General features: G+C 36.5%; 1 protein-coding gene and 1 long non-coding RNA gene across 4 annotated transcripts in view; one reads left to right on the top strand and one right to left on the bottom strand.

The window, feature by feature from the left end:
- MSR1 (macrophage scavenger receptor 1) overlaps nt 1-25,237 on the bottom strand; it is an 83,547-nt gene that overhangs the window by 37,321 nt on the left and 20,989 nt on the right. For both annotated transcript variants that reach the window (XM_045455103.1, XM_045455113.1), the window contains exons 4-7: nt 24,794-25,206; nt 19,879-20,065; nt 9,799-9,879; nt 4,172-4,261 (exon numbers count right to left, since the gene is read on the bottom strand). In XM_045455103.1, the coding sequence (XP_045311059.1) occupies nt 4,172-4,261; nt 9,799-9,879; nt 19,879-20,065; nt 24,794-25,206 (771 nt within the window). The remainder of the gene's footprint in view (nt 1-4,171; nt 4,262-9,798; nt 9,880-19,878; nt 20,066-24,793; nt 25,207-25,237) is intronic.
- LOC123586174 lies at nt 15,447-25,058 on the top strand. Of its 2 annotated transcripts, XR_006706652.1 has the most exons (3): nt 15,539-16,407; nt 17,308-17,416; nt 24,836-25,058. It is a non-coding gene; the product is annotated as an uncharacterized LOC123586174 (long non-coding RNA). The 2 variants fall into 2 exon arrangements; XR_006706655.1 differs by lacking the exon at nt 17,308-17,416 and having other exon boundaries at nt 15,447-16,407.

Below are 25,237 nucleotides of genomic sequence, written 5' to 3'. Positions count from 1 at the left end.
TCCTGGATTTTATTTCTAGTTTTACTACCTTCTTTGGATTATTTTGGAGGTGAGACTCTATTATTCATTGTTTTAATCTACAGTATAACTAAAGTAGTACCAGGCATGACGTTCACATTTCTACTGAATTTGAGTCTTAAATAAGGTAGTGATACCCTAAGGATATCTTTTGCCAAAGGAATTCTTACCTCTGCCCTTGCTTTTATTTTTGCAGAGTTTCTCTTTCTCCACTCCTTTTCTTTACCTGAATATATGGTTCTCAAAGTGTGTTCCCCGAAACAACATCATCACTATCACCTGGAAACTTGTGAGGACTAAAAATTTTCAAGGGAGCCCAGCCCCCAGCCCCCAAACTGTTGATTTAGAAGCTCTGGGGGGTAGGGACGCCTGGGTGGCCTCAACTGGTTAAGCATCTGAGTCTTGATTTTGGCTCAGGTCATGATTTCACAGTTGGAGAGATTGAGCCCCTTGTCAGGCTCTGTGCTGACAGTGTGGAGCCTGCTTGGGATTCTCTCTCTCCCTCTCTCTCTCTCTGCCCCTCCCCTGCTCCCACATGCATTCTCTTCCTCTCTCAAAATAAACTTAAAAAAAACAAAAACAAAAACAAAAACTCTGGGGTAGAGCCTAGTAAGCCATTTTAACAGGACTTACAGGCGATTCTAATGCCTGGTAAAGCTTGAGAACCTCCGACCTAAAGACATTGTATGCATTTTTTTTTTTTTTTAACCTAAGTATATTTCACATACAATATTCTAGTAGTTTCAGGTATAAAACCTATTATACATCTTTTAGGCCAGCACTAACACTGCTTCCTCTGTAACACCCTGTCTTGCTCTACAGAATTAATCACTCTCTGCTTTCTGCTTCCATAGTGTTTGGTCCTAATTCACGAATGTTTATTACCTACCACATTGCATTATAGCTAATTGCTTCTGCATTTTTTTATTCCTGCTCCTTAGGGGATATGCTATGTTTTATCTGCAGCACACAGCAAACCCTCATAAAATTATGTTGACTGGGTGAATGAATTAGTGAATGCTCTCTCAAATACTTTGATTAGAGGGCATTTGTTGAACTGTAGGAGCTTGACAGTGGGGAAAAAGAAACAAACTAGAGCTTGTATAGGCAGCAGCTAATAACTAACATGTTTATATAGCTTGTATATATAGCTTACTTTCTGATAGAAACTGTTTGAAGTACTTTAAAACATTTATTAATTCATTTTATTTTTACGGAAATTCTAAAATACGGGTCTTCTTAATAGCCTTGTTTTTAGATGAGGAAACTGAGGCACAGAGAGGCTTAAATGTGTGGGGAGGTGCTCTTTTTTTTTTTTTTTAAGGATACACTATGCTATTTCTGTCAAGTACCTACCATACTATGCTTTCCCTGTATTTCCCAAGAGGCTAAAATAAATAACAGACACGGAGTAACTAGGTGCCAACATGAAATTCAAATACAAACCACTGTGACAAACATTCATTCTTCTCAAATGAACCACGTAAGATTAGATCGTGCACATACACATTACAGAATGATCTTGTTGACTAAGTTTTAGAAGAGTAGCCATTGTGAGGAAATTTCTGGGAGAAAACTCAAGGGTGGGGAGCCGGCTAGTTTCGTATTCCCAGCTCCAAGCATGGTGTAGAAGGAAATATAGGCACTCAATAAATGAGGAAGCTTAGTTTTTATTAAATCAGCTAAGTTATGTTACAGTTACAGGCCTCTTCTGTGGTTTATTTCTAACATCATCCCTGACCATATAGGAAGATTATACCTAACAGATGGGTGTGAAAAAGAATAGGGCCTTCTTAACATTCATATTTTTTCCCATGTTTCCCCTTTTTGTGTAGACTTTCCAGAAAGACAAATTAATAGCTCTGATTTACTCAGAGCTCATAGTGATACTCATTTATGAAGTTACCCTTTATGATTTAATGTAAATAGAAAGTTACAAATAGTCTGTACCAGAAAGAGTCCCAAACAAACTATTACCATGATTTTGCCAGGGATAATAAATGAGATAGATTAGCATGCCATTTTAGCTTTAAAGTTAGAATACAGATAAAATATGTTTTCACATTTCATGGAACTATTTTAAATTATCTCGGAAACTATAAGTAGCTTTGCAATTTTGACAAATTCAGGGTTTTTAAATATATTTATCAATCGCACACAAGTTGCTCATTTAGTAAATTCAGCAATTCCTGAAGGATGTAGATAATTTCAAACAAATTAACAAACGAACACTTCTTCCCATTTTGCCAAAAAGGCCTGATTAAAGCTAGACAGTTTTAGAGATGGTTGGTATATAAATATACCATTCAGTTCAGGTAATTGGGTCTGATTGAAGGCTGCTTATTGGTGGCTAGCTGATTTTTCTCCGAGCTTAATTGCCACTGACACCATCAAAAACACCTTGGGGCGCCTGAGCATCTCAGTTAAATGTCTGACTCTTGATATCAGCTCAGATCATAATCTGGTGGTTGTGAGATCGATGGGCACAGGGCTCCATGCTGAGCGTGGAGTGTGCTCAGGGTTCTCTCTTTCCGTTTCCCTCTGCCCCTCGTCCACTCATGATGGATCTTCCCTTTCTCTCTGCCCCTCCTTCACTCGTGATGGATCTGGATCAATCGATCTCTCTCCCTCCCTCTCTTCCTCCCTCCCTTTCTCAAAACTACATAAATAAAGATGAACAAAAAACAACACCTCAGCACACTTATTAAAACTGCTAAAATCCAAACGCTGACAACACCAAAGGCCAGTGTGGACGTGGAACAACAGGAACTCTCATTCACTGCGGTGGGAGTGCAAAACGGTACAGACACTTTGGAAGGCAGTCTGGCGGTTTCTTACAGAATTAAACACAGGTTTACCATCCGATGCGGCAATCGAACTTCTAGGCAAACTCATGTCAGCAGTCTTATTCATGACTGCCCAAACTTGAAAGTACCACGATGTCCTTCAAATAAGTGAATGCACAAACGAATTGTGATACGTCCATACATCAGGATATACTGAGCATTAAAAATAAATGAGCTCTCAGGCCACAAAAAGACATGGAGAAGCTTAAATGCGTATTGCTAAATGGAATAAGACAATCTGAAACGATTACATACAGTATGACTTCAACTGCATGACCTTCTGGAAAAGGCAAAACCACGGAGAGTGCAGATTAGTGGTAGCCAGGGCTGGGAGGGAGTGGGGTGGTGAGGAGTAGGAGGACTCCAGGGCATCTTTAAGGCAGTGAAACTGCTCTGTATGACACTCCAGTGGTGGACACCTGTCATTGTATATTTGTCAAAACCCACAGAATGTATAACACTAAGAGTGAACTCTAATATAAACTGTGGTCTTAAATTAATAATAATGTATCAGTATTGGTTCATCAATTCTAATAAATGCACCACACTGAGGCGAGGCGTTAATAATAGGGAAACTCGATGTGGGTTTATGGGAACTCTCTGTATTTTCTGTGTAGTTTTTCTATAAACCTAAAACTACTCCAAAAAAGAAAATGGATTAAAAAAAAAAATAAAGCCCACCTCAATGATAAGGTGATTATGACCCTTTGTCATAATTTTCTTTGAGATTAGGAAACAATAAGCCTCTCTCCTTCTAAAATTTCCTTGCACAGCTCACAATTCAAGCTTAGGCTACTGTTATACGGAGTAGAAATAATGTCATCACGTATGTAAATTTTAAAGAGCCTGAATCATGCAGATTATTAAGAACTAATATATAATAGCAGCCAATTTATCTTGCAGAGACTAAGATTTCTGACCTATCTGTGGATTGCTGACTGTAACTTCCCAGGGTTTGGCCCATTTTAGTTAAAAGTATATTTATACTTTGTTTTTCTTTGTGAGTCTTTCCACTCTCTTCTTCTAAGATAGATACCATTCTTCATGTGATTTACGGTTGGGGAGAGTTTATAAATCCTCTGTTGTCTTTTTTTTTTTTTTTTAAGACTTTTCCTTTGGGACATAGAAACTGCTCAGGTAGACAGAAATTAGTTTCTAAATGTTTCAGACCACGAGACAAACTACATGTGCATCAGCTGTTCATACTGGGATGGCTATTATTTTTGTTATGCGAGACTATGGGAAAGTATCTCTGCTCCATGTACATATTACATTATCTACAAAGAACATCTAGATGATCACCACACCTGTCCTCCCGGTCTTCCCCATTGGTCCTGGGAATCCTCGGCTTCCAGGAAAGCCAATTGCTCCCCGATCACCTTTGGGACCTGGAGGACCTATGTCGTTAACGAAGAAAAACACAGTGGAAATAAATCATTTTTCATATAGGTTTGTGAGTATAAGAATATCAATGAATATACAATAGGCAAATTTCCAAAGGGAGGGATAATATTCGATCATAACATTTCATGGGTGCCATTGATAAACAATGTAAGCAGTTGGTAGAAACATTAGTGCATTTAGTACAATGTAGATACTCGATAAAAAACATATTGTTATCACAAGTAAAAAGCATATGAGAAAAAAATTTTTGGAGTTTTAACCAGAAGGCTTATGTAATCCAATCAGGAATCCTCAAATGGCAGGATTCTGCCTGTAGCTGAAATGGTAACTTTGAAATGTACAAGGTGAAAACTGAATTCTTAACATTTGTTCCTGAAAAAATACAACTCAAGCAATGAGAAGTATAAAAAAATATTTAAAAAATGGGGTCCTACTGCTGGAATATATTAAGCTTTCTTTCATGTACTTGATTTTACATATTCTATTATAATCCCAAACAATAATGTAACCATATATATGTGATATATACACATTTGTGTGTGTGTGTACTATACAAAGATTCATTTATGGGTGCATATTATATAAATATACAAACCCAGGATTTTATGTGATTAAATGAAAACAGCCCCCCACCATTACTGTAGTGACCATGAAAACTGCACATGAAAGTGTTATTTTCCAGTAGAATAAACTATTTCATCCTGGAGTCCAGCAGTTTGAAATAAACTATTGTAAAAATCTCATTTTAGATGTTATTATCAGTTCTCAGAGATTCTATTCATTCAATTTTCAGTTAACTCCTTGGGAAGCACACTATGAAAAATTTAAAAACTATACATCTTTTTCCAATATCAATCTGTTAATATATTGTTGTTAGTTTACAAGTTCCAGGAGGCAGGACTTATCCATACTTAATTCCGTTAAAAAAAAAAAAAAAAATCTTTTCTTGAGGTACATTCATATAGATACCTAAAATTGAGCTAAATATTCTTTAAGAAATGTTAAGTTCAACATTTAAGTTAAAGTTTAAAGTTAAGTTAAAATTTAACATTCTTAAATAGTTAAGAAATATTATTTATGCCAGCCTAAACTTTGCTTCCATTGTATATTAAGCAGATATCCAAAGCAATAAAATGATAAATTATGTTTAGAAATATGAGTAAATTCAGGGCATCTCACTTTAATAATTCAATATACATTACTTTACATAAATATAGATATACTGTATATATGCATTATATATAAATGTATATGTATAAATCTATATATACCTAACTATATCAATATATGGTACATAAATTGCTATTTTCATATATTGAATACACACACAAACTCACACACAAACACACTCTACCTTATAGTATCTACTAGCTGGATTTCATAGCATACAGCCTAAAAAAGAATTATCGTCAGTTCTCAAGATGGGCTAATTGATTAATACTTATACCTTTCTTCATTACCCAAGGAAGACAGTCAGTATCTGTACTTACAGTTATTAAAAGGTCACTCAAATTTACATATAAAAACACCGACTCTAAATTCTTTCTCTCTCTTTTTTTAAATCTTAGGCCACTGCCCACTCTTTATAGAATGCTGCTCACGGGTAACTCCCATTTTTACAATTTTCTCCATTAATTCAACAAAGATACACTGAGCACACATATTATGTCAGTCCCTCTATGTTCTTGGAGTTACACAGGTTCTTATCTGAACAGATCTTCCACTGTGGAGACATACAGCAAGAAAGTTAACAAATCAAGAAAGAAGGTGATTTTGGAGATGATAATTCTAGAAAAAAGAGAGAAATGTAATAGAGGATGCCTAGCAAGGGGATCAGGAAAAACCTCTCCAATAATGGCTTACTGAATACATTTCGGTGACGCTCAGAATACAGCTCTTCAACTAGGAATTATGTCACATTTTCAGGGGGTGAACAAATGAATCCATAAATGAAGGCCATGTGATACTTTCATAGAAATCACTTGATCATTAGACCTCCATTATGGGAGATATTTAGCAGACTCTATATGACCTATAGAGTTATGTGACTTGTGTATTTAATGATTTCTTTATTTTTATTTATTTTGAGAGAGAGAACATGCGTGCATCTGTGTGTGTGAGTGGGGGAGGGGCAGAAAGAAAGGGGGGGACAGAGAGAGAATCCTGAGCAGGCTCCAAATTGTCAGCACAGAGCCTGATGTGGGGCTCGATCTCACGAACCATGAGACCATGACTTGAGCCGAAACCAAGAGTAGGACACTCAACCGAATGAGCCACCCAGGTGCCCCGATGTTCTTCTTTGTAATATAATCATTATTTTCACCAGCTTTTTGTCAAGGCTGCTAATTTAATTTTATTTAATGGTAGGTACATAATTTGCAGACATTTTTGGATTCATTGGCATAATTAGTTACCTCCCAAAGAAACTTGCTTTCTACCCTCATAGCAAGAGTCTGAAGCCAGCAATGTTCCTTACTCAAATGCATATTTTGGGGAGCACTGTCCTGGTTCCAGGCTGGGGGATAAAGCTTTTTGGGCCACAGACTGGAAGAAGAGGGGTGGGTGGGGTAAAGACACGGGTAGATATAAAGATAAATGAAATGCAGTTCTTGTCCTTCAATAACCACAGTTAGATGGACTTCATTTTCTCTTCCAGAAGCATGATTCTTATGGAAGAAAATTCAAGCTATGTCAGAAAAGTAAACAGCACTGGATAATGATCAATGTTTTGTAGCCAATGGACCCTTTGGTTCCCTCTCAAGGAGTCTCATGTAGGTAGCGCTCCCATGCCTACAGGTCAGGCTACCCTGTTATATTGATCACAGTGGGAAGAAACAGCCTAGTAGATGGCTACAGAAAGGATACTTCAGGATCTAATTCAGCATCCTTTCCTTAAAGCACTATTGTCATGGGGGAATGACCCAGAAAGTGCCCCCAAAGGATCTCAGAGGATGTCAAGGATCCTCTACCACGACATTCATCGTTTATAGAATTACTTATCATACTGGAAGTTTTGTGCAGGCAGAAATTCTCAACCTCTGAGTATAGGATCCACAAGGCCTTGTAGAGCACACAAGGAACAAGAAAAGTGCTCAGCAAAGATTTTGTTGAGTAAAAGGCATAGGTCATTCTCCCTGGCATGCTTCCAAGGAACTAGCACTCTGAAATTTCTGTTACTTGAGATACAGCAAATTTTAACATAATACCCAGCCCAGTACCTGAGTATCTACTGTAGTATATTAATGAATTGGTTATTCAGGCCGCTAGAATAATCATTAAAGTTTGTCAGGTTTAGAGATCACGGTTGTGAATCTAGAGGACTTTGAGTTAGTTGGTCAAGCGGAGTTTAGTAAGCTCGACTGCACGTATTCGTGAGATGTCAATGAACTTGCTGTAATCAGGAAGTAGAATTATCATGACTGTTCATCACATACTCTTTACTTCCTGATTCTAGTACCCATATTGAGCAATTAGGTAATCTGGCAGCGAACAAAACAGAATGTACCAATCAAGCGAGGAAGAATCCATTAAGAGAGATGCCTGGTAACCTGAATACTTTTGCTGCAGTGCACCAGACCAAATGGCAACTTAATAATCTACCAGAGTCAACTTATAACCCAACAATGAAATCTAACTCTCTTACATGAGAAACTACATAATGCCTATTTGCATAAAAGAGCAGTACCAACGGCAACAGACTAAACCCTCACTAAAAGAATCAGAGCAGCTTTGCAATGGTATCTGCTCAGGGTATTAACAAAAGCTGAAACTTTTAAATCCCTTTTTCTATTTCATACATCCATAGTTCAGAAACAGTTGCAAAAGATTCTCCCAAGATGAAGTTTTGCACAGCAAGTTGTAGCCCAGACTGAACTTACATGGTTGAGTTATAAAGCTTTGACAATTGCAGTCTGTAATGGAGGAGCTGACAGACCTTTGACAATAGCAGCTCTGACAGCTGATAGAATACTGGTTACTTCCCCTGCTATGACATTAACGCGCCACTGGTAAGATCTCTGGATTGCTAGTCAAGTAGAAAGATTTTTCTGAATAAAGAATCTTACCTGGCAATATTTTCAAAGGCATACCAGCAACCTGCCTAATAGAAAAAATTATGTATATATTGTGTATACATATGTAATAAAATAAATAGATACACAAATAGATTTTAAACAATTTTAAAGCCTTTTTCATGTAAACTATGCATTGGCCTTTTAAGTATAATGATGCCAAGGTCAGAGGTGTCACATTCAGGTTTTTCATTTTTAAACACTAGTTTTCTGATGTAACCCGGGCTAGTCAATATATTGATCAGAAAGAAGAACATTTTATACAACCAAAAGACAGAATAATAGGATGAAGTACATGGTATTTAGACATGTTTTGGGCGGCACAGCCCATCCTAGATAAAATTAAGCCAACCACTTTCAAAGAGCATGTGGGCATTTGATTTCTAGTGAAGAATAACATGACAATCATGCTATTGTTCTTGTCTTCTTTATGTTTTTGAGAGCAAGGAGAGTTCATGCTCTTTCTCCTTTTCTGTCTTCTATTATCTTCTCTCAAAATACTGCTTTCAAGATTACAACATCAACAGAGGAAAATAATTTAAAACTATTTTGCTTGAAGCAAAATACAGAGAGTGGCTGCCATGAAGGTAGAAGTCATTTGTATTCTAGTCAATACTTACATTTAGATTTCTTAAGTTTAAGCAGATATATTCCAGTTAAGGACTATATAAGGAATCCAAATTCCTTTGAGATGTATGTGTGTGTGTGAGATGTATGTGTGTATATATATATATATACACACACACACACACATACATACACACATATATATACATACACACATATATATACATCTATAGTATATGTACTATTTATATACATTTAATATATATTTTACATATATACATTACATTTTACATATATATACACACATATATATACATATATGTATATGTGTGTGTGTGTATATACACACACACATACAGACACATACACACACACATATATATACATACACACATATATACACATCTATAGTATATGTATTATTTATATTTATATACATTTAATATATATTTTACATATATACATTACATTTTACATATATATACACACATATATACATGTGTATATGTGTGTGTGTGTATACATTATATGTATAATGCAAATATATTCAATGTGAAGATGATTTTCGTATTCTCTTCATGTGACCTAAAGCTAGGTCTGCCATACACTATGTGTGATCAAGGACATGGACAGCACTCCCCAGACTTCTTGAAAACCCCATATGGTAACTCTGGCTAAAGCATTTAACTGTTTTCAAAAACCTAAAGCAGTTACATATGGTACATTATAGTGATCAGGCTGCTGGAAAATACTTAACATCCCCCTTAATACACACACACACACACACACACACACACACTCCACAGGAGAAAAATCGAATAACCATTTTCCCCTACACACATACATATTACCTGGCCCTATAGTGTATGATTAAGTGGTTACTATTACCATACCTATTGCACCTGGAATGCCTCGTGGACCACTTTCTCCAGCAGGACCCCGATCTCCTTTTTCACCTGGGCGTCCAGGAGGACCTTTAAAAAATAAATTACAATTATTGGTCAAAGTTTGAAAACATAGGTAAAATGGACCTGTCACGTTTCAAGACAGTTCTATAAGTAGGGCCGCCTGGGTGGCTCAGTCGGTTAAGCGTCGGACTTTGGCTCAGGTCATGATCTCACGGTTTGTGAGTCTGAGTCCCACATTGGGCTCACTGCTGTCAGTGCAGAGCCCACTTCAGATCCTCTATTCCCCTCTCCCTGTCCCTCCCCGACCTGTGGTCTCTCTCTCTCAAAAATAAACATTAAAAAAATTAAAAAAAAAAAAGACAATTCTGTAAGTAAATCCAAAGTTTTTTCTTTGTTGTGCAATAACACGAATAAGACTGACCTTCCAGAATGGAGGCATGCCCTGCTACAGAGGAGTGCAATGTTCTATCCTGATAAGGATGAGATAGCCCTAAAATAGACAACCTAATTATGTATTACATAATTATGTGTGGCTACCACTTTTCGAGGTTCTTAGAACCCAGGAGCAGAGAAAGACACTGAGTCGATGACAGCATAAACCCACATCAGTACTCTATACATACTAGGCAGATTTCATTATATTCAGTTAGTTGCTATCTGGAAAATGTGCAAGTAAGGACCTATCAATCATGTGTGATCCACACACAGTAGACAACCAAAACCCATATTGTTGAAAATGGCAAACTGAGACATTTGTTAGAGAGATGTAAATCAGCAGGAGTGGCAATGGTTGAAAAGCCTTTATAGACAGAGTAGGAGCTGAAAGGTAGTTTGAAGAATGGATAGAATGAGGTGAAAGAGAATTCTGGGTAAGTGGGAGAGACATGGAGAAAGGTAGGGAGGTGAAAATGAGTAAAAGAATACTTTTTCAAGTAAAACACAGTTGATCCTTGAACAACATGGGTTTAAACTATGGGTCCTCTCACATGCAGACTTTTTTTTGGATAAATACACTACAGTACTGCAAATATATTTTCTCTTGCTTATGATTTTCTTAATAAAATTTCTTTTATCTAGCCTTGTTGTAAGAATACAGTATAAAATACATATAACTTACAAAATATGTGTCAATTGATTTTTATTGGTAAGGCTCTGGTCAACGGTAGGCTATCAGTAGTTAAGTTTGGGGAGAGTCAAAAGTTATACACTCATTTTCAAGTGCACAGGAGATCAGTGCTCCTAACCCCTGTATTGTTCAACTAGAGTTGTATCAAGTAGAATGACTAAATAGATCAATAGAGTTGTATCAAGTAGAATGACTAAATAGATATAGACACTACAAAATAAGTTGGAGAGGTCTCAGGGAAAAGTTTGACTGCCTGGCCTCAGAATTTCCCCAAAGACCCCTGAATACTGAATTTGATCAATACTGATGTAGTCTTCGAATTTTCTATGCCCAGCAGAAAAGAAACCTAGTGATCACCTCTTTAGAATGATGGCACTTTGGAAATTTAAGGTAACATTGCTAGTATCTCCTCTTCTACATGGACCACACAGGACTAGTATTAACCCCTTCACTTAATGCAGAACACTCTACAATTTTCCTTTCAACTCCAAAAGGAAGAAACAATCTTGGATATACCATAGAATAATAAATACAGATCCTTTAAAAGAGGCATTTTGGGGTGAGTTCATTTGGGAGTGGTTCAGTTGGTTGGTTAAGCATCCGACTCTTGATTTCGGCTCAGGTCATGGTCTCACGGTTCTGAGATTGAGCCCCATGTCAGGCTCTGTACTGAGTGTGGAGCTTGCATGGGATTCTCTCTCTCTCTCTCTCTCTCAAAATAAACATTTAAAAACATTATTTAAAAAAATAAAAGAGGCATTTTCAATCGCTGTTGTTCAGCCAAATACATAGCCCAAGGATGATACACAACTATATTTTGCATCACTGGTTAGAGAGCATTTGTTGACAAGTTTTACTCAGGTGGGAAATAAAATACCTGAAGAATTTGAAGAGAGGGCCATATAAATAAAGATTGTCTCATGAAAAAGTATATTCTATTCATTTTCTTTTGTTTGAAGTCCCATCCCTGCTTCTCTCCATTTTCTCTGATCTGTTCCATTTTTCAAGGTCCAACTTAGATTTTAGAACCTTCCTTCCCCGGTTTTTAAGACATCATTATTCTTCTCAATGGCACAATGTCCCTTTCTCTTCATATGCAACATGGGGCAGTAATATTTTATTGCATTTTTGTTATAAAAGCAATGCAACTTATTATAAGAAATATAAAACCCTAGAAAAAATATAATTCATAATTCTGTCATCTTTTTTATTTAGAAATTTATTTATTTTGAGAGACAGAGAGCAAGAGCAGAGGGAAGGGAAAGAGAGAACCCCAAGCAGGTTCCATGCTGTCAGCACAGAGCCCAATGTGGGGCTCGATCCTACAAACCACGAGATCATGACCTGAGCCAAAATCGAATCAGATGCTCAACCAACTGAACTACCCAGGCACCCCCATAATTCTATCATCTTGAGAGAATATTTATTTCCTGTGTCTGTACTTTTTGTTTTGTTTTGTTTGCCTGCCTATTTTTTTTTTTTCCATATAATCACGTAAACAAATTCTCCTAAGCTTTGGCTTAATGTTGGACACACATATTTTGATGTTGCACAAGAAATGTCACGGTTTTACATCAATCTGTACACATCTTCCATTCCATGCAGGAGGCAGACGTTCCCAACAGCAGGGGTTATACGTCCACCACCAAGAACACAGCTGTGGTTCAGTCATCGCTATACAGTGACAAAGTTAAGGCAAGCAGGATGGAAAGACTCAATCTGCAGCCCAGATTTTGCTGAGCAAACTGAAAGGAAGCAAATCCACAATACTCAAGGGTGGTTTAAAAAAAAAAAGTGCACAAGGAAAGATTTTGATTTAGTAATTAGAGCTCTAGAGCAAGACACAGACATTTCAGGAAAAGGGAATGTGTGAGACAAGAAACAAGGGACCCATAGAGTATATCTAGGCTCTTAGCCTCTGTGATTACGAGTGTCCACCACTTGGGGCGCCTGGGTGGCTCAGTTCGTTAAGCGTATGACTTTGGCTCAGGTCATGATCTTGTGGTCCAAGAGTTTGAAACACAGAAGCTGGAGCCTGCTTTGTACTCTGTGTCTCCCTTTCTCTCTCTCTCTCTCTGCCCCTCCCCTGCTCATGCTCTGTCTCTCTCTGTCTCAAGAATAAACATTTAAAAGAAAAAAAAAAGTGCTCACCATTTATTCAGCAAGTAGGAAATAGAACTCTTTCACAAACACAATCCTTAGTTATTTTGCAGGTAACTGTGTAGAGTAACTGTATACAGCTCTAATGTTGGAGAATTAATCCAATCATAACAAACACCTCTGTGTTATTTTATATAATTCTGAGTCAAAGATCCTTCTCTGTATTTTTATATAAAATACTGATACCAAGTCTCTGAATGCCAGAGTAAGAAAACCAAGTAAACCTTAAAGAATTCTAGCTGGGTGTGTGGGATGTTACATTTTTATTGTTATTTTATTCTTCATGTAACATTAATCTCACTTATTATGTTTCATTTTTATACATTGTTATATCTCTTCCACTGCCTAGACCGAAATGTGGGAAGTATCTCAATAAATATTTTTAGTGTCTTTTACATATTTTGGTGGGATAGAAGTATACAGATCATATACCAGTTTTCTCTTAGCTGTGTGTGTAGACTTTTTAAGAACACTGTGAATATAATGCTGTCATGCTACCTTACAAAAGTGGTATCTCCTCTCCATCCCTGCTGTAGCTCACATCCTAATCATCCTAATCATCCTGCAGCTGGACTATTCTAGACTTTTTTTTTTTTTTATCTGGTCGGAATGGATCGTGTCTATTTCACCTTCATATTTCCTTAAGTTCCAGCTTAAAAAACATACTATCTCGGGGCGCCTGGGTGGCGCAGTCGGTTAAGCGTCCGACTTTGGCTCAGGTCACGATCTCACGGTCCGTGAGTTCGAGCCCCGCGTCAGGCTCTGGGCTGACGGCTCAGAGCCTGGAGCCTGCTTCCGGTTCTGTGTCTCCCTCTCTCTCTGCCCCTCCCCCATTCATGCTCTGTCTCTCTCTGTCTCAAAAATAAATAAACGTTAAAAAAAATAAAAAAAAATACTATCTCCATCAACTATACAGAAATATAGCTATCTATTCTGCCATGTTATGGAAAAAAGAACGAAGAACTTAAAGTCAGGAGACTTCGTTTCTTTGCAGTTGCCTTCTTTGTTCTGATTTATTAGTCTCCCAAAATTCTATTCCATAATCACATCAATAACCACCTCTGTGCATCAATAAATGGACATAATGCTACCTGTCAGCTCCCTTGCTAACCGATGTCAAGACTAGATTAATATTGCCCAAAATGTCCGATTTGCTCTAGTTCAAGAAGCCATATAAAAATTCACACTATTTTTCTTCAAATTTAATGCCTCCTAACTCCAGAGTTACAAGGATAATTCATAAACACTGCAGCGATAATTTGCCATGCACACTTCCCTCTATAAAACACACACACAAAATCTATTACTAACCTCCCTCCCTATGATTTTTTTTAAACGAAAACTAAGATTTCTAGATAGCCACAAAAAAGAACTGATTTAGAATACTCAGTAACCATAAATACCAGAGATCAAAATTATACAGTTCACTGGAAAAGCAAACCCAGGCATATCATATCATTCAAAATCCTCAGATGATACCAAAGAACTAATAATGTCTGCCTAAATTTCCAGAGCTATGCTTCTCCGTGTCCTATTCATTATGATCATATATGTTCTACTTCAGTCTTAATCTTGCCTTCTGTTTAGATCATCATAAAAATCTGCCAAATCTTCTTGGCTATTGGTTCTTAAACCTGCCTCTCTCTCTCTCTCTCTTTTTTCTTTTAGTTTTCATGCTCATTGACTTAGATATCTTTAATCTGGAAGAGGACTTAGAGGTTTCTTAGTCAAACATACGTATAGAGAGGTCAGAGAGAGTAAATTGTCCAAGGTTTTAAAGGCTAGTCGGGTAAAAACAGAACTAGACCACTTCTTTCCTGACATTCTAGGCTACACTGTTCCGTGTTTAATTGACTTCACTTTTGGCTCTGTTTTCCCACTTTTTTTCTGGGATGAATTTTTCTTTTACCTCATGGTGAAAAACACACCAGTTCTTTAAAATCACAGTAACTAGTTGTACAAATATCCAAGTTTAAATTCTACCAATTGTTTATTCTTCTTCCTTGATATGAATATATACATGTATGAATATATGTATGATTTTAGATCCTCCAAGGAACATTTGTCTAAAATCTCATTTCAAATAAACATCACATTCTCTCTTCTCACCACTGAACCATATTGTATTTTATTTCTCTTAACTCCTCTCCTTGAACGTTCACTGACTTTGATTCTTTAAATCATGCTATGTCTCACTCCCTACCAAACTCTACTGCATGATTTCAATGATGAAATTGCACTTAGTCCTTAAGACTCTAATGACTGTAATTACTTGATAAATATGTTAAAATATCTTTGTCTCTTTTATCTTCATGATTACATAGCAGGTGTTGATATTAAGAGGAGGGACCCAAAGACGGCAAATCCTACAACCAGCAAGTGATAAAGCACTCATTAGCGTGTACAATTCATTTTTCTTGGGTTATAATTTCAAGGGTATTTATTCAACATTTGTCTTATGCTTATACGTGGTAGAGAATATAAAAAATAGTCCCTGGTTTTAAGGGATGTATTGTTTTCAGGAAGCGGCAACAGTGAACTAGAAGACAATGTGAGATACTTTTAGGTATGACTATCATGTGAAGATTTCTCTTATGAAAGGATACCAAATGTTCAATATTAAACAAGATGTAGATGTCAGGAAGTATTACTCTGATGGAACTAGAGAAGGCTTCAGATATTAGATGGGCAATGAATGAAAGACAGGATATTTTCAGATACAAAGGGAAGAGAAGATATTTCAAGCAAAGGCAAAGGCATGAGTCAGGATATAAAAAGTACTTGGTATGTTAGAATCATAATTGAATCAATTGAAGTATTTGGTATCACAAAGGGAAAAGGGAGGAAATCAGGTATTGAAAAGTGGTTAAATACACATTAGACAAGATCCTGAGTGCTGCAGAGAGAAACATAGAATGAGGAAGTGATAGAGAAGCTTATAATCGAGGGTTTTTTCTCTTCAGGAAGACTGCATTTTACCAAGAATGCAGATAGAATTACAGTCTGAAAGATTGGGGAAGGAAATGATTGGGAGACTATTTCAATAGTCTGGTAGAGCAGTGGTAAGAAAAGTTTACCCAAGACACTGCTATTACAAAGTGTGACTTAAGGAGAAGAAAGTGCCAGTTTTGCTGATTTATTCAGCACATATATAATTGCTCGCCCACTGCACAGAAAGCGCTCTAACAGGTACTGGAGACAGACAAACAAGAAAGGTGAAACTCAACCTCATGAAACTCATGAGCTATCAGAGAAGATGTATCCTAAACAAATAAGCAAATGCACAGATGAAACAATTTCACGCAGTGGTAAGTACTATGAGGAAGCTAAAGCAAATGATGACATAAAGAGATGGGGGGCGGAAAATGAGAAGAGAGGAGGGAAAAAAATCACCCCTAAAATAGTGTTCTTGAGTGGATCCAAGAAGGAGTGGCGTTCTAAGAGAACAACGTTTCAAGAGACAAGGCAGGAGTGTACATGATGGACAGTAAGAAATAAAAGTAGCACTTCCTCCTCAGGAACTTACACTTTGTAAGTTACTATGTAACTTACTTGCCATGTAAGTTACTATGCTAACTTACACTTAGCACTTTCATTCTTCCAGATTTCCGAGCCAGACAGAGAGAATACCAGAGGGGAAGTGGGAAAATGAGGGCAGATAAGTAGGTGGGTGTGAAACCAAGGAGGATTTCAGATTTATTCTAAGTCGATAGGAAAAATATTGGAGGGTTTCAGCATGAGAGCTAAACTATCTACTAATTTCTTGTACCACTCTTTTGCTCTACGTTATGTAGGATGGATTAAAAGTAGAATCAGGGAGAATGAGTAGGAAGCTGATGCAGTGCCTCAGCCAAATATAGTTGCTTGAATTATAATAGTGACAGAGGAGATACTGAGACGTGGTTTTATTTGAAATAGTGTATGTAACAAGAGTTAACAGGACTCATACATGGATCACACGTAGGAAGCAACAGAAAGACATCAAAGACAGCTTCTGAGATCTTGAGGTGAGTAACTAGTTAGATAATGATACAGCTGACACATAAGCCCAGGAACTCAACAGACTGGCAGAGTGTATGGGGAGGGATGCTCGAGAATCAAGGGTTTGGTTCTGGATTTATAAAATTTTGGATATTGATTTGAAATCCAAAGTGGAGTTATCTAACTGTTAGAGGGAATGTTGATTCATTCAAACTTTTCTTTATCAGCTTTTCTAATGTAATAATTAAAGAATGGAAGCAACGTGTTCTATATAAGTCAGCTACGAAGCACAATAATAAAGAGAACACTCCTGCAACGTCACAAATCAAGAAACAGGTATCTATTTGGGTGCTTCCCAATCTCATTCATCTTGTTTCTTTTCAGACCTAAACTTTAACTTGAATTCTGTGGTTCCCACTTTCCTGCACTTTAAAAGCTACCAATTCTCATTACATACGTATGCAGCTATAAATACACATGGTTTACTTTTGCTAAATTATGAGCATTATAAACAAAAATTATACTATATATAGTCTTCTGGGACTTGCTTTAATTTTTTCCCCTGTAAATACTTGTATATTAGACTGAAAATATTTTTTCCTAGTGTTATGTAATAAAAACCTCATGGATTTCTGTTAATTACTAATAGAATAAAAGGGTTAAAATCATAAAATAGAGTTTAACAGACTCAAGTAAGAGGACCTAGCATGAATTGAGGTAGAATCACAGAACAAAGAGGACAGAAGTTTGTGAAGAAGCAGTATTAGAAGAGACTGATGCTGCAAACGTTCCTGAACTTGTGATCGACTTAAATTTACAAACAGAAGTAAAACAAATGTGATACGAATCAATTCTCAATATAAGAAACACAATTAGTGAAGCGGCAGGTAATAAAGACAAGAAGAATGACGAGCAGGTTCGGAGCAATCATTTTTTTTTTTTTTTCAACGTTTATTTATTTTTGGGACAGAGAGAGACAGAGCATGAACGGGGGAGGGGCAGAGAGAGAGGGAGACACAGAATCGGAAACAGGCTCCAGGCTCTGAGCCATCAGCCCAGAGCCCAACGCGGGGCTCGAACTCACGGACCGCGAGATCGTGACCTGGCTGAAGTCGGACGCTTAACCGACTGTGCCACCCAGGCGCCCTGGAGCAATCATTTTTAACACAGCAAAGAAAGCCAAAAAGCCAGGGAAATATCTTCCAAATACTGGTAGAAATAACCGGAAGAGCTGTTGTATACGTATGTAGTAGAACAATTTTAAACATCAAGGACAAAATAGAGAAAATGAAATCCAAAGATCTCACCATTTGGACTTTCACTTAATGAACCTCCAAAAGATATACTTTCGGAAGAAGGGAAATGATCCCAGAAGGGATGTCTGAAGTGCATTTAGAAGAAGGGAAAGTTAATCAACTTATGTGCAAATTTTAATAAATATTGTATGTATATACTAAGTTCTTAACTTCCTTTTTAAACTGGATAAAACAGAAATAAACTATACTCAAAAACAGCAGGAAACCAGGGAAAGGGGTCATCAGATACAGTGTTTTAAGTTCTTTGGATCTTTAGGGTTGAGGTGAAGCTATACATCAACTTTAAACTTTAACATAAAACTCAAAAACAACTATCAACAAAATAGGAATAGATTAAAAAGTCTCCAAAATCTTCTTGGTGACTTTTGCAGAAAGAAAAATTCGTTGAGAAAAATCTCAATCTGAATGTAGACAAGAAAGGAAAGCAAAAGGACCATAGAACTGGACAAAAACAGCACAAAATAAGATGTTAGAAATAGATACAGAGAAAAAAAGAAAGGTTAGATTGCATATTTTTAAGAGTTCTTGGAGCTGCTGGCTGGCTCAGTGGGTAGTGCGCACAACTCTCGATCCCAGCCCCACTCGGATGTAGGGATTACTTAAAAATAAAATCTTTCTTTTTTTTTTTTTTTTTAAAGTTTATTTATCTGAGAAAGAGGAAGAGAAAACGAGCATGCTTGCGTGCGTGCACACACACACTTACGCGTGTGTGCACAAACAGGGGAGGGGCAGAGAGAGAGAGGAAGACCAAGGATCTGTGATGACAGCAGGGAACCCAGTGTAGGCGGGCTCACACTCAGGAACCACAAGATCATGACCTGAGCTGAAGTCAGATGCTTAACCAACTGAGGTACCCGGATGTCCCCCAAATAAAATCTTTAATAAAAAAAAAAAGTGTTCTTTATAGAAGACAAACCTAACACAAAGTAAAATATGGGAAAATATTTTAAAAAGAAATAAAATTTAGAGTAAAAATATATAGTATGTATATATTAATTTAAAAATCAGTAAGATTCAATTTACTGTGGTTTACCAACAGGGACGAAAGAAGAAATTGACAAATTTATTGTTAGTTTGCAGAGTTCAAAAGCCTTTCTAATTAAGAATACAGTCAGGTAAGAAGTAAAAAAGAATCTGGAAGTTTTGAAAAACAGAATTAACAGGTTTGATCTGTGGACAGGAAGAGAATTTGGTGCCTTACAGAAAACTTGTATTCATTTTCATTAATATGGGATATTTTGAATAATGACTCATTAGACCTTAAAGACTTTTTTTTTTTCTTTAACATTTTCATTTAAAGAATACCAAGATGCTGATATCTTACCATGTCTCGATGAGATCTCAAACTTCCTTTCTCTGGACATTTGTAGTAAACATATGTTCAAAAACTAATTTATACCATAAGATTTCAAACACCAAATCTCTGCACATATCAGTACATTTTAATATATCATTTTCTGGAGGAATGAGAAAATATTTTACCTTGAATTAAAGTGATATTTTTCAACGTCTGAGAGTGTTCCCAATCTTTCAGTCTGAGATCATTAGTGATATTATTCAGTAGTTTCACTTCTCCTTTTATTTCCTGTTCCAAATTCACTTGTTTTTCTTTCATAGACATAATTTCTGCTGATGCATTGTACACACGCTCCTCTAATCTACTCATGTCCTGTGAAACATAAGCAAGCACCCACAATTTTTATTACATACATAATTATCAATATGTAAGTTTAAGAAGCCCTGGAAGTCAGGTGTTTTTTTTTTTTTTTTTTTCAACAAGAATACTATAGAACATTATGGAATAAGAATGTAGAAATTAGAGAACTGTGCTAAGCCAGGAATTTTTTGGCTTTGAAGCATTTCCTCTTTTAACCGAATGGCTGAATTTTTACACCCTATGTCCCCACAAAATTAGGTGAATATATCCAAGGTATGCTTTGATTCCTAAATGTATGCAAGTCAAAATGCTGAAAATGAAACAAAAACTTGTATGATTTTTATCAGAAGTGAAATTTCTTTGTACTGTACTTTGAGTACCTACACATTCTATGAATTAGACAGAATTTGTACATTAAACTGTTTTGTAGCAATAATAAAGTTTAATGTTACAATTCTCAGTGATAATGAACATTCAAGATAGGTTTTAATATTCAGTAAAATCTCGGGGTGCCTGGGTGGCTCAGTCAGTTGGACGGCCGACTACAGCTCAGGTCATGATCTCGTGGTCTATGAGTTCGAGCCCCGCGTCGGGCTCTGTGCTGACAGCTCGGAGCCTGGAGCCTACTTTGGATTCTGTGCCTCCCTCTCTCTCTGCCCCTTCCCTGCTTGGTCTCTCTCTCTCTCTCTCTCTCAAAAACAATACACATTAAAAAAATTTTTTTTAAATATATTAAAAAAATATTCAGTAAAATCTCAACTAGAATTTTAATAATATCTTACTTTCAATGTTTATTATTTATGTATTTCAGATATCATTTTGTTTTCAAATACATATATATATATTGTGTGTATTTATATACATACGTGCATACATAGATTGTGAACAGACGATATCATACATTTTAGAATATGCTTTCACTTTTCACTCAATAACATATTAAAGATATTTACCTATTAAAATATTCAGAGACTAGATTATGTTCAACAATTTAGTGGAATTATATTTATATATTTTTCATAATGCAAGATTCCTAGAGATCAAGTTTTGAGCTGCATACTCTCTTTTTACTTCTTTAAGCAATGTTGTAATGAATTTTATATATATATATATATGTATATATATATATACACATATATATATATACATATATATATATATTTTTTTTACATATTTGTACAAGTGCTTCTATAGGACAGCTGCTTGAAAGTAGGTCTGATCAGAGGGACTAAATGTTAAGCTTTTTGTTCAATACTGCCACAGTGTCCCCAAATATATGGCACTATTTTTTAAACCTTATTCATCATATATCAGTATCTACTTTTGCACCCAAATATGCTGGGTACCTTCAACATATTTAGGTTTGCAGAGTTAAGAGTCAATACATAACACATCATTCTATTTATTTGGTTTTTGAATTATGATGAGGTTAAATATATAGTCATAAAGTTTTTCACAATGTTTATTACTTCTCCTTTCAAGACATTGGCTCGGTTTTCCTTTGGGTGTTGGGCTTTGTTTCTGATGCAGCAAACTTTCTCGTCCATTCTGGCTACATTTTCGGTCTCTCCATTCTAATTTGGTCGCATCCTGTCTTCATGGTATGCTCTATACTTTTCTAAGGAAATCTCTACTTAACTGCTGATGTATTCTCATTTCCCACTGGCATATAGAAATCAACCAGGGACACACTGCTCTGTAATCCTAGTACAAAGAGAAAATTACACTTGCCTTGACTTGACAAGTTGAGGTGAGGGGGTCAAGGCAGTCAGGGTGTAAAGCCTTTGAGATAAATGAACAGATATCTAGATTTGTCTCTTCAGTGGCACTATACTCAAGCAGAGAAGCTTATCAAATTGTACCGCTCTAACTCTGCCTTCCCCCACCCAAAACCCTATTCTTTGTTATCTCTACCCTCTGTCTCCTCCTTCTTTGACTATTTGGCATTTCCCATGCAATATGGTATGTCATGATAATGAAAAGTACAGCACAGGGAATATAGTCAATAACACTGTGATGATGTATGGTGAAACTTGTACAGTACTGTAAGTCAACCGTGCTTCGAAAGTAAAATAAAAGAAATAAAATTTGGAAAAATATATATAAAAGTAGAATAGTGAACAAGGACGTTCATAAAGCATAGCAACATAAAAACATGCCCAGCTTAATCTGGGTGCCTACAGACTGCTGTAGGCTGGTTAGGTAGTTAAAGACGCCCATGGAGCAGAGGTCAGGGGACTGGCAGCTGATTTTGCTACCAAAAAGTTACTCCTTGCCCACGTTCTTCACACACAAAGCTGGTTTTTTTTTTTTTTTTATTCCCTTTTCTGAAAACTGCATATGGTGCTCATATTAGCCAGATTTCACTTGCAATTGTTTCTAGGGGGAAGACGGAAAGTGCATTTTATTTTTTTTAAAGAAGCCTATTCACCGGCCACACACACCTTCCAGACTCTACCATCAGTGGCCCTGCTGGAAACTGGCATTTAATTTTGCAGTCTTACAGCCCTTTCTATGAACAATGGACATAATGAATTCCCACCTCTCTTATTTTGTGCTGGTGTGCTTTTTTTCCCTCAAATTGATGTTTGGTCTGTCCTTGATAGGCCTCATGCTGGTATCGCTTGGAAGCCTTTCTCTCAAACAACATTTACTGATTTGGGCATTCATTTAATTTACTTATTCCTGAATTAGGTTAAAGATTCAAAGATGGTAAAAGTGTTTAAGCCATGGGATAAGAGGCCGAATATTGTTTTCAGTGAGCACACATGTGCACACACACGCTCGTAGTGACCTAGTTTCTAAATCTCTACAAGTGATTACTGCCTTAAAAAAATAAATAGCTTTGGAAGTCCCTCCATTCCCTTGTACCTTCGTTTCTAATGATGGGACCCAGTCCAAAACATAAGTGCAATCTATCCAAACCCAAACAGTTCACTGATCGTCACATTTTGATCATTTCCAGTGATTATCACTTCAAACAAGCTCAGGATTTTTACTGTCTTCCATATGGTTTCCAATTTGGTTTCCACTCTTGATGTGAATTCATAGATATTCTATAGTCTCTACTGAATCTGTGAGGGCCTACCTCACTGCTCTTCTGTTTTTACATAAAGTAATATACCTTCTCCTTTCCTCTTTTCCCCCAAGTGAATCAGTTATTATTCTTACCATTGAAATTTTACTTATCCGTCTCCCATACTCATCTACGCCGTAGACAGCTGCTTCTTAGTGAATCTCTACCCCTTTGTAGCCCAAGTCATTGATATTTCAAAGTGGCTGATATGCTTACATACTTATTAACAGTGTGGGAAACACAGTGAGATTTTGGAAGAGATGATATGGAATAGAAACAGAGTATCAAGGCTGGTGTTGGCATGAGGTTTACCAACAAAGCCCTCCTATTTATATAGCCATGCCATTGTCTTCTGACACCTTAAGATCAGGATCATGTGAAATTCAAAAGTTCTCAGTGATTGTACCTGACAAATAAATATGTGGGCTATTTTTCCTTAAACTGTTTCGTCTATGCTCTAGTCAATATTTTAGTTGATCTTCATTTAATGTTACAACTTTAGAGGCTTACTGATGCTCTGTAAGTGATAATCCATTTTTTAAAAAATCACTAGTTAATACTGTATCTATACAGAAAACAACTTCACTAATCAAAAACGGTTCTATTCAAATAAACTCTACTACCAAGATGCCAACATTGCTTCGCTAAGGGTAGAAATTTTATAGGCTTCACGTTAATTATGTCCTTAGGTTCTAGATATTTTGTGATGTAAAGATCATTTTTTCACGAGTACTTAAATTTTAGTCATCTACTTATTTTTCATGGGATGGAGCAATTGTAATTATTTCACAACAACCGCCCCCCCCCCCCCACAATTTGAAATAAGGGGCTTGCTTAATTTCTTTCTCATCAATACAAAGTAATCCAGCAGGTTGGCCACACAACAGTCCATAGAAGAGGTGAGAAAACTACAATCCAAGGGTCAAAGTCTGTTTTTGTGAAGAGTGACTAACTGGACCACAGCCTCCCTGGTGTATCTGCAAATTGGCTATGGCTGCTTTTGCACTGGAATGACAAAGTTGAATAGTTGAAAAGAGACCTTAGAGTCCCCAAAGGCTAAAATGTTTACATCTGGCTCTTTGCATAAATGCTTTTGCTGACAAGCTGGTCTATCTAAACATGTCTTGCTCTCTTATCCTGTGTCTTTGATCCTACGATAAAAATAAGATGTTGTATCTATCATTCCAAATTCAACTCTAATTATCGTTATCTTTACACATTAAAACGTATGTATACTTCTTGGGAATGACAAAATAGACTATTTTAAATTTAGATGTTGTATGTATCTATGATGTTTCCATTTCTTTGATGATGAAGAAATTTGGGTCTGTTGTAAAACTCACAAATACAGAGTAGCTACAAAGATCACCTAAAAATTATAATTGGCTTAGACAGTCTCAAGAGATAGTATAACAGGATTTATAAAATTAAAATACCTTAAAAGAGTCTATATCCAATGAAAAAAAATCACCCTCTGTTGGGAATCTGGAGAAGACACTAGGTAAATTCATGTAAAACCTCTGGTAGGATTACCAGAGGAATCAGGGTAAGTCAGATGACGTTGAAACAGGGCTTACATATTGTGTTTTCTTGAACTATCTGAGGAGATAGAATCTAGATGGATTCAGTGCTGGCATGTGACCTTCTAATACAAAAACTCTTACCTCTTGATGTTTAAATGTATTCTCTTGGACTTTGCCATTCAGTGTTTGAATACTGAGCTGCAAATCAAGCAATGTGATATTCAGACTGATTAATGACTTGGAGATTTCATCTATTGCGTTTCCATGTCCCTGAACTGAGGAAACCAAGGTGCTCAGCTGGAGAAGAACATCATTGAATCTTTGATCAGTCACCAGACTAAAATTTTGAAAATGCTCTGAACCTATGAGATTGGCTTCTGTATCTGAAATAAATTGGATTCTCTTCTCCATGTTGTTCATTTGTTCCATTACAGCTTCTCGAAATCTCATTTCTTCTTCACTGTCATTTGCTTTTCCTGCGAGACTTTGAGACATATCGTTCGCATTAATTGAACCAACTGTGCAATTCTTCATTTCCCACTTCAGGACTTGTGCTGTATATTTAAGGAAAAATAAACAAAGTCA

The sequence above is a fragment of the Leopardus geoffroyi genome, chromosome B1 (genome assembly GCF_018350155.1).
Source record: "Leopardus geoffroyi isolate Oge1 chromosome B1, O.geoffroyi_Oge1_pat1.0, whole genome shotgun sequence".
Classification (NCBI taxonomy): Eukaryota; Metazoa; Chordata; class Mammalia; order Carnivora; family Felidae; genus Leopardus; species Leopardus geoffroyi.
This window is presented reverse-complemented; position numbering and strand designations above follow the sequence as displayed.